Source organism: Rhopalosiphum maidis, chromosome 2, assembly GCF_003676215.2.
Source record: "Rhopalosiphum maidis isolate BTI-1 chromosome 2, ASM367621v3, whole genome shotgun sequence".
Lineage (NCBI taxonomy): Eukaryota > Metazoa > Arthropoda > Insecta > Hemiptera > Aphididae > Rhopalosiphum > Rhopalosiphum maidis.
In genome coordinates, this window is record NC_040878.1 from 35560699 (window position 1) to 35579671 (window position 18973).

General features: G+C 28.9%; 1 protein-coding gene across 5 annotated transcripts in view; it reads right to left on the bottom strand.

The window, feature by feature from the left end:
* LOC113554714 (Down syndrome cell adhesion molecule-like protein Dscam2) overlaps nucleotides 1-18973 on the bottom strand; it is a 126559-nt gene that overhangs the window by 33295 nt on the left and 74291 nt on the right. For all 5 annotated transcript variants that reach the window (XM_026958674.1, XM_026958675.1, XM_026958677.1 and 2 more), the window contains exons 7-9: nucleotides 3725-3971; nucleotides 2266-2410; nucleotides 212-363 (exon numbers count right to left, since the gene is read on the bottom strand). In XM_026958674.1, the coding sequence (XP_026814475.1) occupies nucleotides 212-363; nucleotides 2266-2410; nucleotides 3725-3971 (544 nt within the window). The remainder of the gene's footprint in view (nucleotides 1-211; nucleotides 364-2265; nucleotides 2411-3724; nucleotides 3972-18973) is intronic.

Below are 18973 nucleotides of genomic sequence, written 5' to 3' on the forward strand. Positions count from 1 at the left end.
CTGTTTAATGATTTAGTTTCAATATTAATACACATTGGCCTTTATGTTATACATATAAATTAGATATTAGCCAGCGGAAGGTAATCGATATTGATGACGTACGTGTAAAATTATCCATATTTAAGCAATAGAAATAAGATATAAGTTTTGATAATTGTTTAACGTTTTACATGAGTTAAGATGTTAAGTTATTATTCGTAGTAAAACTTACCATAGATATTAAGCCTAGCAGAATGTGACGTAGTTCCTGCTCGGTTATTTGCTGTACATGTATATTCACCTCCATCTTCTACCAAAACTTGTGAAATGTTCAAATGACTAACAATATCTCCATGTAACGTGACGTATTGACCAATTAAATATCTAAAAATTTAACTCATTTAACCCAGCATCATATATGTTGGATATTTATTTGTATTATATAAATTATATACAATTAATAGGTAATTATATTATTATATATATAATATTAATGAGACTATATTTATTCATGGACGATTGTTTAACAACAATAAAGACGTTTAATTTTATTATGTTTACCTACATACAATATATTTATAACCTATAAAATTTTAGCGTCAATATTTTATTAATCATTAATCACTTTTATGAAATATTTTAGGTAAATGATGTGTAATAACCGATGAATAATAAAAGACACTGAGCTATAAAAGTAACAGCTAATATATATGACATAAATATAATGTAAAAAATATGTGCAAGGAAAATTGTATTTCAAATGTTCAGTTTTTAAGCTATTTAATTACAATGGTGTTCTGGTTAAAATATATGGAGAGTAAAATTCATCCAAAAAATGTTGCTTTTCTGATTAAATATAAATCTGAGCTGCGATATAATGACATGATACACGAACATTTCGTGTAACTACCTCTACGGTTAACCGAGCAGGTTATATTATTTAGTTATCTGAAATGACTCAATAATCACCGTAGTTATTGAACATAAACTAAGGAAAAGTCACATTCATCGTTATAGCCATCATAACAGTTAACATATTTTGGAACAATACTAATAGGTATTATGGAAATATTTTAATTTCTCAGAGATAGCAACTTGATATATTCTAAATATATATTTATTTACTGGATATACATTATTAAGAGGTTTTACGTGTAAATTTTCAAAACCTTTTACAAGATTTTTTTTTGACTATAATGTATCCGATTGTTACATAAAACTACTACGTGTTTTTTCATTTATTTAATGTCGAACTTAGCAACAAATGTGTTCATCCACGTGTGAATCTTTTAACGGAATTTCGCAAGAACTGACTTTTAGTAGTGAATTCAGTTGGAAAAGAATCTTTAGTCTATAGACTTTCATTCGGATATTTGCTTTGATGTTGAATTTTTCACTTTTATTTATTTACAACAGTGTTAGAACTTTTAAGAAAAAAAATCAGTTGTTTTTGTATCATTTTAAGAAGTAAACTTACCTTTGGTATTTGGTAACCTTACACCGTGGGTTATTGAGAAGGGTGATATAAGGCTGTTGTTTAAAATATTGTGTGGTGGACACAATTACAAGTTTTTCCGACAGTTGGCACTGTTTATTGTTGGCACAATATATAGTGTCATGATAATTTAACATTTTCACGTAGAAAATAATATTTTAAAATATTTTATTGTAAAAATGATTTGTGATTGTATATTGTATTATCATACCACTAACCACTATACAGTACTTTGAACATCAAATATTACAATTACAAACGATTCAGATTCTCAGATACAAGTTATTTGATATAATATAATATTTTATTTACATTAGACAATAAGATGGTATCTAGATTAAGAGTATTTTTATGCTGATTTAGAATGTAACTGTTGAAAGTTATATTAAGTTGTTTGTGGATTTTTGGAGTCTCAGACAGACTTTGATTGATGAAGCAAAATAGAAAATAAACTATATTTAATATACTTACTAAAGTTTATAACTAAAATGTCAAATAAAGTTTCTTTTCCAGAGTAATTGTCAGTTTTTATCGTTAAGAAAGATAAAATTTAAATATTATTTTGGTAAACGCGTATATATACGTATTCGTACTTATATTCTGAGGTAAATATTAAAATAGCACCGTAACCACCGTTACAGCCAACAAGATATGGACGTAATATTCGTACCTCTATATTATGACTTTCTTCTGACGACTAGTAAATCATTATTTTGTAGTTTCTATTGTGCTATATAGTATACACTGTATATATAGGACATACTACGTATATGACTTATAAAATCACTCACCTCGGATGATCTGGTAATTTAAAACCATCCAACGACCATGCCATTGATGGTGTAGGGTTTCCAGACGCGCTGCACTTTAACGACACTGTAGGGCCAGGTTGCAGTGTTTGCTCAATAAACGTGTACTCCATAATCGGCGGGGCATCTGAAGAACGGCAGTTTATAGCATTTGTGAACAAAATTAAATTATTTTCATTTTTTTTTAACAATGGTTGTTCTAATCCTAGAATCATACTAATTGTATGCGATGCATTACTTTTGTAAATTTACTTCGGAAAAGTTTATCTCAACGTAAAATTATTTGGTTCGCATTTAAATTTGTTTAAAAATCAATTATAAACTATACAATCGAGCCGTATGTGAGTAAGTGCGTACACTGGAAAGTTTAAGAGTACGCTTTATTATTAATGTATGATAGAGTAAAACTTTCGAATCAAGTTAGATGTTAGAATAATATTTATTGAACTTCGACAGAAGTATTTGTCATTAAAATATATATTAATACTTTCCACGGCTTACAATGGGTCAATAAATATTCAAAGTTATATTTTGATTGCGTATTCAAACTAACTTTATTGTCGAGTGTATGCAAATTTGAAAACGAAAGTCTATATATTATAGACTCATTATATTGAAGTGTTATTATGACCACAATCTATGCTCCCATATACTATATTTAAATTACTATTTTTGAGGTCTGTACATTTCCGTTTGATATAGCCAAAAGTCGCAAATATGAAAACTTATCGAAACGTAATAAGTTTACCTACACGTAGCCAAATAATTATGATTGTAAAAACAATTGAAAAAAGTTTTTATTGAATTTTGTCTCATCCTGAACGCATTGGATAATATATTATTCTACAATGGTTTGAGTGGACGATCAAACGCTTTTAATTTTGATGGGATTGTGGTGCATGCGTTATTGTTGTCGCGTGTGTGTGGGAATTGATTTAAACGTAAATTGGATTTTTTTTTTTTTTGAAAAAATTTTACTTGCGCTCGGGTGTGCATATTCAAATATCTCATCAGTCATCGGACGGAAATGATGAAAAAATAAAATCCAATGGTGAAAAAATGAAAACCATCGAACCGCTCTCCTCTTGTTACGTTGCGGTGTACCACGAATTTTGATTTTACCAACGTGATTTTTAAATAAATAAAAGTGAGGATTATTATAATGATACTATTGATATTTGCGGGAATGGGGGAGAGGAGTATCGGATTAGAGAAAATGTATATTGTTATCATTAATTATTATTTTATGTAATATTTTCATTTGTATTATTATAATATCATCGTTAGTATGACTAAAGTGCGGGTGGAGTATCATATAGTACATATTTTAGTAAAGTCATTTAAAGTTATTTTTCAGTATATGGCGGTGATTGTTTTGACGATATTTTTCAAAAGCGATCACGCGTGATGTATCAAAAATACAGTAAATTGATTTACTCACCACCTAAGCTTACGGTGGCCGCGCTCTGGGCCGTCTCTCCGTCACCCCTGCGCACCAGACACTGATACGTTCCGCAATCGGCTCGGCTGACCGACACGAGCCTTAGGACGTCCCTCTGCGCTCTGCCCGCCATCACCCTGCCATCTTTGTACCAAGTGATGGAGTGCGGTCCGTCGTTCGACGAGGACGTCATGCACCTCAGCTCAGTTTGCCCGTTCAGACTGACCGTCGACGTGGCTGGGATGATCTGTGAAAAAACACATAAAAAAATAATAACAAATCCAAACGGGTCTACTGTTATTGGACCTCCGAAATCGAAATCGTGATTTCGGCACATAAAATACTTTCCGCCAGTTATAGTTAAAAATCACGATTTTCAATGAAAAATGTCCGGTCGTATACGTGAATACAAAATTTAACCACAAAATAAACGAATTGCTCTATGACTTAGGTACTCATGATCGATACCATGTGGTTAGTGTAGTTAATACATACGTTATACATATATAAGCAACTTTGAAAACATAACATTCTTCTAAGATATAATATATACGAGTATAACGAGTATAACGAGTGGATATAATGTATCCACGAAGGCTTCCGTAATTATAACGAATAAATACGATACTAATAATATAGACGAAAATCAAACTTATAATAAGAAATCGCTACCGTCACTCAATAAACTATTATTATTTCTGATAAATTTTTCCAACAGTACATTAGGAACCGTATTTATATAAAGTTTACACAGTAAATCAATAATATTATTTTATTTGACCACCGAACGAGGCTTTTGCTCGCCATCTCCAACGGTGATATTATATTATGTAGACATGTAGTATAAGTAGGTATATAGTACAATTTCGTCAAACGAAAGCTATTATTTTTACTTTAAGTTGCACTAATTGTCTTGACGCGGTTCCATAACGTCTCGAACGCTGCAGTTCATAATATTATTATACTATGGAGTCACACCATATATCACAGGGTCGCTGAACTACATAGTTCGCACTATCTCAAATATTTATGAAGGTACGTGAACAATAAAACGGATTACTGTGCCCTCATCGATAAAAAGGTAGACAATTATTATTAGTCGGAGTCGTGGGAATTTTAATTTAGAAAGACGTTTAACAATTGAAAAACGTAGAGAATCTGTCGATCCGATACGTATTTGAGCGCTTTCACGCGAACGCGACTTTTCACTGAAGTATGCGCGCACATACGCATGTATAAGCTGGCTCAGAATATTACAAAAGCAACGAGAGTCTATAATATTATGATGATATAATAATTCCTATTCGTAAATACAGAGTTTAGTTTGAATTTATTGTGAATATTATTTGTTCGTGTTGTATAATTGTCTATAGGTAAATAAATGCACCTACTGACTATTAATAACTGTTACTACAGAGTACAGGTAGAGACTACAGAGTGATCCGTTAGTGCAAAACTTGACATGTTCTTATTATAACTGTTTTTATGAGAGAAAAACATTTTTTTATCTATAATAATATTAAAAAAAAATAAACGTTTATATCTTATATTATATTAATTATTTATTGTATTTTTAACGTCTCTATGGAATTTATAAAATTCAATTTTTTTTGTACGTGTATTTTTTTATTGGGAGTATATATTTCCATTGGAAGTCACGTTTCTTATTATTTTTTTTTTAAGCATAATATTATTATACTGCTATTACTTCTCCGTTTCATATTTTCGTTCATTTCTGTTCAAAAACATGATGTCGTTTTAAAAAATGCTTGGGATACATTAAGATCGTTTGGAAAAAGCCACAACAGAAGACGTGCAGATCATATAAATATACGTTATTTTTAAAATATAAAACCAGATAAACGAAATAACAGTGTCTTCAAAAAAACTATTTGCACAACGTAACAAATATGTTGTATACTAGCTTGTATTAATGTATGCACCGTATAAAACATAAATAATTGATAAGCAACCTATGTTAAATAATTATTATATGTTTTTCTTGGTCTTAATACTGATAGTTATAGGTTACATATTATTATATTTGTTATGGGATAAAAAAAATGATAGAGGAGTGCAGGTGAGCCATCGACAAAATATCGGAATATTAATATTTAATACCCAAGTAAAACATTTGGTTGGTCGTTTGCACTACTTGATAGGGGGAAGGAGAATAAATCGTCAAGACGTTTTGAGATTTAAGAACAGTGGGATACAGATTTAAAAATATTTAGATTTGAAAATAATTTAGTTGCAAAAGATTTCAGTAATTTTGTTATTCTTTTGTAGACAATGACCAATAATTAACGAATATTTTATGTTGATAGTTTTATCATTTTGTAATTTTACCTAACCTGTGAATAGAAATTAATTAAGGAATATAATTTAACAAAAAAAAACTTTTTCTTTTCATAAGTTTAAATTAAGGGTCAGGTAATACAGTATATTCAAAATGTGCAATGCGGAAATGACCAATCAAAAATTTTACCTGAAATTTGTCAAACATCGAATACAATAAAAAACGATTAGGTATTAAAAACGCAAAAATAGTGAAAAATGGCATCCCATTATTGGTTAACGTTTACACTGTAATCAAAAACTAAATTTGAGTAGGCTGTATTTATGAAATAGCAACAACATCAACAACAATGGCATTTATTATTATATTATAATACAACATGTTTTATTTATTATGTTTCTTCGAACAATATTTTATTAAACCCACTACAAAACTAGGGAAACATATTTTTGTTCTCTTCAAAAATGTAACGTCTTGTTAACGCGTGTATACGTTGTGTGCCTGTGGCACATAATATGTATAAAACATATCTGTGGCCTATAGTGATCGTAACACTCGAGAAACTCATGGACGTACTAATATTGTAACATTGCGGATAATGGACTGCTATATTAATGGACATATTATTATATAGCGTAGAGCAGAGTCGGTCGGCCGACATTTCCCCCGGGAAGACCGCCGTCGGGAAATTATTCGCCATACCAGCACTACCTACGACCTCCACTAGTATAACGTGATATTGGCGGAAATAATTTCTAGTAGGTAATTGGGGACAGCATGTAAGACGTACAACCGAAATCCAACGGATTCTATAATTATTTAGAAGTAGGCACCGATATATAATTAAAAGGGGGATATGATAGCGCACCTACCTTAGATATAATTAATATTCTCCGAAACATCTTTGTCGTCAGTGTCGACGTTCAAACCCTACACTGTATAAATAATATGCAACTGTGTAATTAGTAATTATTAATTACACGATACTGGTCGCGGAGTCAAGACGTAATAAACAATCAGTGGTTTTTCACGCATGCTGTTATATAACACATAATTGCTATAAGCATTCGAAAATTCGGATTGTTTCTAGTAAAAAAACTTTCCCCACACAGGAAAATTTCTTAATGCTTCGTTAAATAATAAGATTTCGAAATTTTTTTTGATTTTAAAACTGCGAAGAAATTAAGCAGATCGTGCTAAAGTCCGATTTTAAAATCTTTATTTTCAGAAGTTTAAAGTTCTATAATACCTATACATCACAAATTGTAGAGTATCTTAGAATGTATTTTTCTGACGTTATTTAAAGTTAATTAAAAAATTGAAACCTAATACTAACTGATTAAAGTTTTATTCTATTCGACAAAAAAAAAGATCAAAATCCTATCATTCTACAATGCGTGATCGTTAATCATCGTTTTTGATCGTTTTTGATCGTTGAAATCGTTTGATTTTTATTTTTCTATGTGGTCTTTGTATGGTAATCACTTAATTAGACATCTCCTAAATTTTTGACTATTAGTAAATGACTGGACCACACCGTTAATATAATATTATTTTTAAATTACGTTATTTTTTAAAATAGTTTCACGCGAAAAAAACCATTCACACTAGTTAAACTACCTGCTATAGTTTAAAAATTAAATTTATACATAATACAGAAGACAATGCTTGTTGTACCATATTAAATTTTTATTTATTTATTTTTATATCTTTTATATAATTGAAGTGGTTCAAGTTTTAAAAAAGATAAAAATAACGGATTTTAAATTATATAAAAAAACTACTACGACACTGCAATTATCGTATTATTTATCGTGTATATAGTACCTATATAAATGTTTATAGTTAATTTAGTTCTTTTCACGTGAAATTGTTTTCCTACATTATCTTTTAATTACACAATAACCAATAATGGTACTGATTAGTTGCGCTGAACCTAATAAATATCAAGCATAAATATCTCAGTGGGGTGGTTTGGCGGTAAGTGTAAATAAGTGTAAGCAGTGGCGTATTGGTTGAGATCTAATTGCTAGATGTATGTACATTGTAGATTGATGTAATATTTATACTTAGATATTTGTTAGTACCTAATCTGCCTATAGCACTTATAGTATAGTAATGTAACTGTAGTCCATAACATAATATAATAAATGGTAAACCAACCAAAATATTAATAATAACGGCAGAATACTGATTGTTCGGGTTCTTACTAATATTTAAAATTATATAATATGTATAATTTTACTTATAGAAATTTGTAGTTCAAATTTTTATTAAATTGTAAAAAAAAAGATTTTAGTTATTCTGTTGTACCTAATAAACAAACATTAAAAGTGTTATGCAGTTATACAGTATACCAATATTGACCGAATTTAATAACAATAATATATGATTTAACCACATTATGTAATAAAAGTAATGTTTTTGGATAAAAATATATTATATTACTGATAGAAATTATTATGTATTGTTATTATAGTATTGCTTAAGCAGCTAAGTAGTACAGCATAATAAATAAATAATTTAAATTGTTGATTTAAATTTAAATAAAATAAAATACAAATTATTTCAATTAATTAGTCAAATAAAATGAACTTATAGTTATTTAAGTACAATTTCATGAGGAATATAGCCTAATAATAATAAGTAATTATATATGTGTACATTTATATTAATTATTAGACAACTTGTTTGCACACTGAATATTGGCTAAATCTCATAACCGAATTATTATATTTTTTTTTATTTCTAACCTTTTTTATCTATTAAGTATTAAATATGAATTTAAAAAAAAATATTTAAGAAAATTAGGTGGACCTAAATAAAACTAGGGGTATAAGCCTCTTCCTTAGACTCCCCAAAATTGCGCTTATATATATAGGTGGACCGATCACCACTAAAAATTTATGATTCATGATTATTGATTATTGGTCTATCATAAAATTCAAATTCAATAAGTACATTTCATTTCTTACTCAATAATGAGGTAGATTCATAGCCAACCAATCTAAACAATTCAATTAAACAGTTTTTCGATTTTATCATTGATAATAAATGATATATTTTTTTATGCATGTATGAGAGGGTTTGGGAGATAAAGCCAGGTTTCTGTTTTAACTGTATGTTTGGGTAGATTCTCTTTTAATTCATTTGGGTTTCATTTGTCCTAGAAAAATTTTACTTCGATAGTTCAATGTCACTGTAATTAATAAGTAATGGGACCACTTGTAAATAACTTCGAATCAGTATTTAAATACATTTAAGATTTCAAATTTAAATTTTATTAAAATTGCCAATAATAAATCCCGTAAGAAAATGGGCGTATTTTTAATTAAAATTTAGTCAGTGCCCAATAATTATTATTACCATCCGGGGTCGAAGACTTATATAACGTCGGTTGGATAGAGATTTTGTTTCTTACGGCTCGTTCAGACGGAAATCTCGAGAAAACAACAAAAACAAGTGCAGCGCGATTATTGCGATCCGCCGCTGTGTGTGACGCGAGCAAATTAATTTCAATAAGTTTTTATCGTATTACCCCCCGCGCAGTCAACGTCTCTTCTTTTTAATCCCGAAACGCGTGTACTCTCGAAACACGGTTAATTTCCTGAAAGGCCACCGCCGCTGCTCCAAACCGCGCTTTACCACACCATCCCATTTTCGCCCCGGGGACTTCCTCTATCAATATACGCATCTCATTCAATTTGTATACGCGTCACATCTTTTAGTAGTGTGGAATGGATTTATGTATTATTTTTTATTATAACTGACAAATATATATAGAGGTTTTTCAGAAAAACGGGAAAGTATAAAATAACTTCCAGAAAAATATTTAAAAACATTATTTATAAACAAGTATTTACTCAAAATGTATATTTTTTCATTGAAAACAGAAAATGTATTGTAATATGCAATACTCCAAAGATTAAAAATCTCATGTTCCGTAGTAATTAATGTTGTCTGTAATATGGTGTCTGTTCATACCTATGTATTAACTTAACCTAATTTAACTGTTTTTGTAAAATACCTTAATGATAATTGTACGTTGCAATAAACGGTCTAATTGCGATTTGCGGACCATTATTATTACTAAATGGCAGTTCATTGTATAACAGAGATCCACCACTACTTTCGAACATTTTCCCGTTTTATTGGAATATCCTGTATAATATATATTTTTTAAGTTTAAAAACATTGCAAAAATATGCACTTTCGTGCGAGAAATTATATTATTCAAACATTTCAAACAATATATACCATATATAGGTTGATTGTTTCGCATTAAATTCATGTAGCATGTACCTACATTGTGTGTGTGTATATAGGCGCATACGACCGCAGAGGACGGGATAATTGTACACAAAATCAGGAAACTCGCGCGAATCAGAAACCGTGTGAGTAAGCGAGCAAGTACAAATTATTTATGTAGGTACAGCGCAATGTCGTACACGACATTCGTTTGGTCTGTAACATATTATTTTACACACAAGTGCACAGTGGTCGATGGCGAATACAATGTATATGTGTAGTCAAGTCATTTATGCACCGTGTAGGTACGTACAAATTATGCACTATTAAATATTTTTTTACAAATCTCGATAGGTAAAAAAGTATTAATATTATAATGCATAATGCAATGTTTGCGATTGAACGATACAATTATAATTTATAACATTATAGTACAAGGTTGACAATCGACTGAAAAAATTAATTTGATTCAGTATTGAGTTAAGTCAAATTTTGGTCTAGAAGTTAATCCAAATAAACAATATAATATAATATATAATCCTAAATGTTCAAAATTAATATAAAAACAATTATTATTAACTCAACTTAGTTAATAATATATCAACTTATCTTTTTTATAATTACCTAAGTCTCGACTGGGTGACATTTTTTTTAAATAAACATATCATACGTATCCTTGTATTATACAAACTAGCTATGGAGTAGGTTTAGGCAATTTATGTCAGCACTGTAAACTGAATTATTGAATCAAGAAATTAATTAATTAGTTAATTTATTGATTTGTTTATTTACACTTAAAATAATTGTACATTCAAAGCTTGAAATAAAAACAATAATTTATTAGTTCAACTATAGTCATGGGTACTTATATATATAAATGATAATAAAAATAATTTTAACTAATAGTAGTATTTCTCAAATAAATCAGTAGAATCCGGTTAATTACAATAGATATTTTGCCTAGTTAAGTTATGAAGTTAATTTGAAACTTACTTATTTAATTAAGTTAAAAAGTGGAAAAAAATGAAATATTTATTAGTTAATAAATACTATTACAAATAATTTGACAGAAATGTGATCAAACGAAATCTTTGGACGTTAATCTATGTACCTTATATTTATAACAACGACCTATTTTTATTATTGATGATCAGTTTTCGCAAAATCAAAAACATAATAATTCATTATAGTTTTAATATGCCCTACAGCGGCCGGTGTTGTACTGTTACCGTATTATACGCGTGCGCAGTGTATTATAATATGTGATATTATGTGCAGGTGCATAATAATATGTTAAGTCTAGTAAGCCACAGTAATGGTTATTGATTTTCAGACTCGTTACAAACCACCTATAGGTACCTACACAAACATAATGCTGCAGCACATCATGTATGTTGATATTTATTTTGAAATTACGTGAACACATATTGTACCTAATATTATAATATGTAATAATTATGATTGACGTCGGTTGTTTGTATAATACACGAGCATTATTGACAGTAATATAACTACGTTAAACAAATTTTATGCTTTCGTCCTACATATTGTTATTCATATATGCGTATATTTACTACCACGGATATGCCCTTCGGTGTGCAGACTTGACGTGCGAACGAAGAATTATGGTACAGTGGCCGGAGTGGAGAAAGAGCAATAGAAGCAGTAGTTAATTTGCGAATGCTTCCGAGCAGCAGGTTTCTAAAACGACTGTTCTTTCGCCAATCGTATCATAAACAAAAATAGTTGATCGGTCAAAAGAATATAATATTGTGTATTATATTGCCGCCGTCACCGTGATGTATATACGTAAAACATATATATGAAAAACAAGTCATGTTTTTTATAAGCACTTCGTGAAGGCTTATATAAAAGGGATCGAGTCTACAACAGTAAAGGGTGCATTCTTCATCAATACTCTATTCCGGTATACGAATCACCGGTTCGAGTTGATTTTTCTCTTGCTACATATTTTTATTTTGGACACGGATCTGCCATTATTATTATTATTATTATTATTATTACTATAAACGCTATTATACGCGCATGCCGGCGTCGGTGAAAAATGAATTTCGCCAGCACCGGAGTTTTTCAGAGTTATTTCACAGGAACGGTCCACAGTACAGTCACTACAGAAAGACCGACGGCCGGAATGATTGATTTGTCCTGGATGATTGATGTCGTGCGCACAAAAGCGATTCAGGATTTTCGACTGGTCTGGAACGGGTGGCACACATGCGAATATATCCGTGTGCAGCGTAACGGGACGGTAAGATTTTTAAACTCTAGACGGTTATTTTATTACCGACCAAACTAACCTGCGACGGCGTGTGTGCGCGATATAATAAACCCGATAAAACGTATATAGTATTATAAACTACCTTTACGTGTATTATACGAATACGGCCGGAAACCAGCTCGAAAATTGTTCCGGTTCGTCATAGGTCTCCGAAAAGTATTGCGAACCCCATGAACTTCACTAACGTCGCGAATATATTATACGGCAATCGTGTTTATATATTACTGAGATCATAAAGATATGCTGTATATATATTATATAAATGGAGATAAATTATTTTTTCAACAACGATTTGGTCTCTTTTTTTATTATATCACGTGAATTATAAACATTTTTTTTCAAACCTCGGATTTTAAAGTATAATTTAAAAATTTGTGAAATTTAAAACCATTCAAATGTGTATCTAGCATATTTAATTATTATTAACTACTGTCTACTACGTTTCATGCTTTATAACTGGATATCATGATGATATTATTAACTATATTAAATACAATTATAAAATTTTAATTTTTCTTATGGAAAAATATACATTTCAATCATATTATAGTGATTGGTTATTTCCATTTCGTATTCAGATATATATACTTGATAATTTAATACATCTTTTTGTAAAAAAAAAAAATATATTGTAATTATAATAAATATTTATTTTTAATAAATCATATATTTAATCAATTATATTAAATATTATATTTAAGCTTAAGTTTAAACAGTATTATATTTTAATCACAATTACAGTTTTATACTTCGACATATTACACAAGATTTTTTTTTTGTTTGTTTTAAACACAATTTAATTGTATAATACGGAGATTGTTTAAGTTTGAAAACATAGTATCTACAATTAGATGTCATTATCAGGAAACCAACACAATGATCCCAAAACACCATGACGCATTGACGCCATTATTTCATATTTAATTAAACTCGGTGTTTGCTACATTGGAATTTACGCAATTATGGTTACAGAGAACGTCAACATACTCGTATATGCCTCAAAGGATTTCAAGCTACGACAATTATGCTTTAAATAAAAATAAATTTAAATTTGTAATTAGTAATTTATTGTGTGACGAATTTTGTAATGAACTTAATTAAAGAGTATTATAATACTACAATGTCGGCGAATTGATTTTTATTTTTTTAATAGAGTACTATATGTTTAGGTTAGATTATACGTATGTTTTTAGTTATAATATTTAAATTCGGTTGATACTAAACAATATCTTTCTATAAATAGTTAAAGTTGTTATGTGAATAATTATTGAAATTTGCGAATACTATTGAATTTTAAAACAAGTGAAGTATTAAATAACAACTTAGTATCAAAAAGTAAGACCTTTAAAAAATAAAATCAAAAGTTATTGAGTAAAAATAATAAATATTTAAAAATGTATTCCGTAGATGTAAAAAATGTAAAGTTTTATAAAAAAAGTATTAATAAAGTATAAATGCAAAATAAAAACGCTATTAATTATTTAAGAAATAGTTTAATATGATTAATTTCAATATAAATATTATTTCAAATAATATATAATAATGAATTAAAAATTGTCAAGAGACTAGGAAAAGTGGAAGGACATTGTTGTTGCGGCAATGGACTTGAATGGTCTTTAAAACGCTCTAGAAGAAGAAGTAGAATTAAAAATTGAAGTTACAGTTAGAAGTGATATATATATTTTCAATGGTATGATAAATATTTTTATTTTTCTTGCTGGAAAACAGAATGTATCAAAAAAAGTATGTTTTATTCAAAAACTAAACAGCTTTAATAAAATTCCGGTTGATTTTTTTGCAGCGCTCAGACTATAATATTATATATTAACGGAATGTATGTTTTTTTTGTTGTTGTTGAAAGTATAAGGTGTAAATGGTTTTCATGAGAAAAAAAATAAACCTAATATGTTTTTATACAATTCTTGAAATTGTTATGCTGTTGTTAACTATGGAGAATATTCAGATGGAATTTGGGGGATCAAGAACTAGGGGAAAAAATCGTAATATTTTAAGTATTGTTTAAATGTGGAACACCGTCGTGAATAAATTTAATTTGTATATTACGCGTCTACAATAAAACAATTTTTTAGTATTATACCGCACGCGTGCTGTATACAGTGCACTAGCTGCACATATACGTTTGAAATAAACGCGAATCTTATTAAAGTGCTCGTCGGGAAGAGTAAATTTTCACTCCACGTGTAAAAAATGGTAAACACACAAGGAATCGTTTTTTTTTTAAACGGCAGAAACGTTTTAACGTGCATTAGTACGTGCAAATACATAATATATATGCAGGCGTTTGTCTTTGTCGCCCTCCCCAAGTTTCGACAAATGTTACCATGATACGTTCGATTCGTGTTTTACACGGCGTCCCACGGAACAAACCCTTAAGGAATCTAAGACAAATGGACGTTTAAAGTTGTCATTCACCTGAACTGAAAAGAATTGACATTTATGGACATAAACTTTTTGGGTCAAAATGTGTTAGGTGGAGATAAGTGTTAATTTTACTAACAAAAAAAGTCCGTTATATAATAAATAAGTACCTATGTATGTAGGTTTATAGATAAATTAATTTAAAGAAGTATATTGTACACTCATAATATTAGAAAAATATAAATAATTTAAAAAAACCACATAAATATAATGATATTGGTATTATAAAAGTATTGTGATATAATGATGTATAATACAGTCAAATATTAATAAAATAAAATTATATACGTATCAAAGTCCATATCACCTATGCAGGAAAAATAATTTCACTTTTCCAAACGATATAAATGTTAGTCACCCAAACGGACTATTAAAAATTACTTTCGCATAATTAAACATAATGTTAGTTATGAAGTTGTTAACAACAAAAAGGTCAATTAGATTAAAATCACAAAATGCTTCCGTCAAAATACGAGTATCGTATTGTCCGATATAATAATTCAAGAAGATTTCATTCCCGTTTGGTTCTGAACTTGTTCAGATTCTTTTATTAAAACTATAAGTATACGTTTTTTCGTTTGGTCAGTACAATTCCATTCCGATTTAAAATGCAGTGATAACTTTTGTATAAATTATTAGTAAGTGCAATACAACAGACTTCCGTGCAATACATATACATGAACGGTTTCAGGATACGTATAATATATTATTGTGCCTAAACTGGAGAGTGTAATTGGTCAATTAATTTAATGAACTTTGTTCAACAAAAACGTAGAGAATCGGTTAAGTCACTTTACACTTGCTGGCCCAAGTCTAAAATACCTACGTTAATTTAATACAATTAAAAAGTACCTTTAATTATTTTATAACTAGTTATAAGGGCTTAGTCTACAGTTTGATATTTAAATACAATTGAAAACTGAAAACATAAGAATGAATTTAGAGAATAGACAATATGACATTTTACCAAAATGTATAACTAAAAATATAATTTTACCTGTAAGTTTTGATCTACGAGCAAAGTAGTAAGTTGATGTGATAAACACGAAAACTTACATTTTAGGCACTTATTGTTCACCCTACCACAATTTATTCCTCCATTAATAATATATTTTTTATAATGTAATGTGATTTTCGTTTTCGCTTTCATGAAAGAGTGGCTCTGTTCATTTTACTAAAAAAAAAAAAAGTTACATAAAAAAAACTGATATTAATGAGTATATTTGTATCGTATATACATATTAATATATACCGAGTAATTCTTCATAACCATTGTCATATCCATTTTTCCGTTAATAATACATTTATTCAAATTTTGATTTTTGAAATTTTTAAATATATTTTTAGATAATACTTTCAAGTTCTTAAGATTTTTTAGAATTTAAGGATCCTGTGATGATACAAAGAACTGCTTTTTAAATGATAACCTCCTTTTTTACTGTAAATTATTTAGTAGATCATTTTTTAAAACTTTAATGCACCTAATTCAAAATTGTTACTATAGGTTTTTCGATTTTTAAAGTGTGTACTGTAAGGACAATAATGATAATATTCCATTAAAATAGTTCAACAAAAATACTAAATAGATGTAATATTTAATCTAGAATTGATTAGCCTATAAAAAGTTAAATAATTCAAAACTATTGGTTCGAATTATGATTAAGGCGTGTTATTATTTTTAAAAAAATTACGGTAGAAAATAATTTATAGCAATAATTTATAGTAGAAAATTGGAGGTGGTTCTTATTTGAAAGCACAGAAGTTCGTTTCTCCGCTTTAGTAATATAACAAATCTCAAGAATTTGAAATTTTGAACTTTGTGTATATTATATTTGAAAATTTGAAAATTGAATTTTTGTATAACTGCATTATCGAAGAATAAAAAATGGGGAACATAATTGGTGAATCATTATATTAAATACTATGCACGTACCTACATATATCAACTATCAAACGATACATTTAACGTAAAACACTCATTATTTTTTAACAAAATTGGTTACTATTATTTATTATAATAATTTTATAACTGTATTAAGTTAAATAATGACAAAATTAAACTTATTCCCAAGCAAAATATTTTTTGAAGTACTTCTGTGTATAAAAATCGAATATTGGCTGAACAGTTCAAAATGAGTTTTAAGTATTTAAACTTTAAAATTTTTAATGAACGAAGTAAAGTAGTAGGAAAGCCTAGTAAAATGTTGCTCAAACTAAACTCTTTAAATACTTATAAGTTATAATAATATTTTTCATAGAACAATGTTATTTTGTAACGATTTAGAGATATCATGTAAAATAAATATTTTTAAAAATGTTAGTACTTTCTGAAATAATAAAAATAATGTGTGACTCACGTATCCAAATGGATCACCTCACACTTGTATACATTATTATATTGTGGTGTGTATAGGATTATTGGTATTATAATAGTAAACGGAATTTTGTGCCGGCACAATGGTGAGTCGGCTAGTCGAAATTGGAACCGACTCGAACAAAAACACTAAACTTATATATATATATATATATATATATATATACATATATAACTCCTGGGACACACATAATGCGTCGTGAAGTATCCCAAACAGATCGTAAAAAGAGCGCTATTGCAATCGTAAAAAGATACAGTTTTGCGGTCCGGTGAGCCGTATATTTGGCCGGAGTATACGAGGTATGTACATTCTCATTTATATATAATATTATATATACATATATACTATTACACAGAGATGGGGCATCGCTTCACGCGTATAGGTATATAACTATGTATAAATATGCGAACAGACGTACCTCAATACTATATGATGGCGGTGGTAGTGTATATATATATTAATATGTGTGTGTATATTATTGTAGTAGTATAATAGTTGTAGTTGTGGTAGTGGTAGTGGTACTATTGGTATAGAGTATTATGGTATTAGCACTGTTTTGGTGACTCGATATTATATAGGAATTCAAACGAAACTTCATGGTATCCCCTTTTTTTACCCTTTTACGTAATTGGTTTTTTTTATCGTCATTTCTGGGATGGCTATTAAAAAGTCACTATAATTTTTTTATTCAGTGAAATATGTTTGTGTGCCCTCTTTTTAAAATTGTTTTTTTTTTTATCGTTTTCGACTACGTACTAGAATAAATCGATAGAAATATATGCATTTCTCCAAACTATGTAATATTATTCGTGGTACTAAGGAAAAATTATAAAAATTTAAGGACAATATAATGAAAATATAGATAAATTAAGTTTGTTATAATAATATACTATTTAAAGAAATCCTGGAAACTACATAACAGTAAACCAATGCAAAGCAATTAAGATTTAAAATTGTAGATTTAAGAACGGAATGAAGGATTAAGTGCATTTTAGTAGAAAGTAGTTGTGATACAGCATAAATCGTAAGTACAGCTAAGTATATAGTTCAGGGTATAGTGTCTTTCTATCCATTATTATGTAAACTACAAGAGCTTTACTGCTGGTTGGAACGGCCGCGACGGGGGGCAGCGCATAAGAATATAGTATCCGATTCAATGTAATATTAGAATACAATACATACGCAACAATAAAAAAGCCACAGCAGAGGATGAAATTTCTGTTTCGTATAATATCCAGATAAACATTAAAAGACCGGAGAATATAACTGGTGCCGCTGCAGTCGGTATATTTCGAGATGCGAGCGATTATATATTTATATGAATAGACGAGTTAATTTCTAAATCAACTACGTGTACGATATAATATATATATAGGTGTGTATTGGACGTGAATTCTAGTCAATTGTGCGAAATTCGAGATTTTAAAAACGTTGTATTAAAGTATTAAACTTACCAAACTTTCCGTAGTCCAAAACTCCAAAGCAATATTTTAACGTCTTTTTAAACACATTAACAAATGCACATTTTTTGTTTAAGTTTGATTTAATGTAAAAAATATTTTAGTTTTAATGAACCGCTTAGTTAAGTT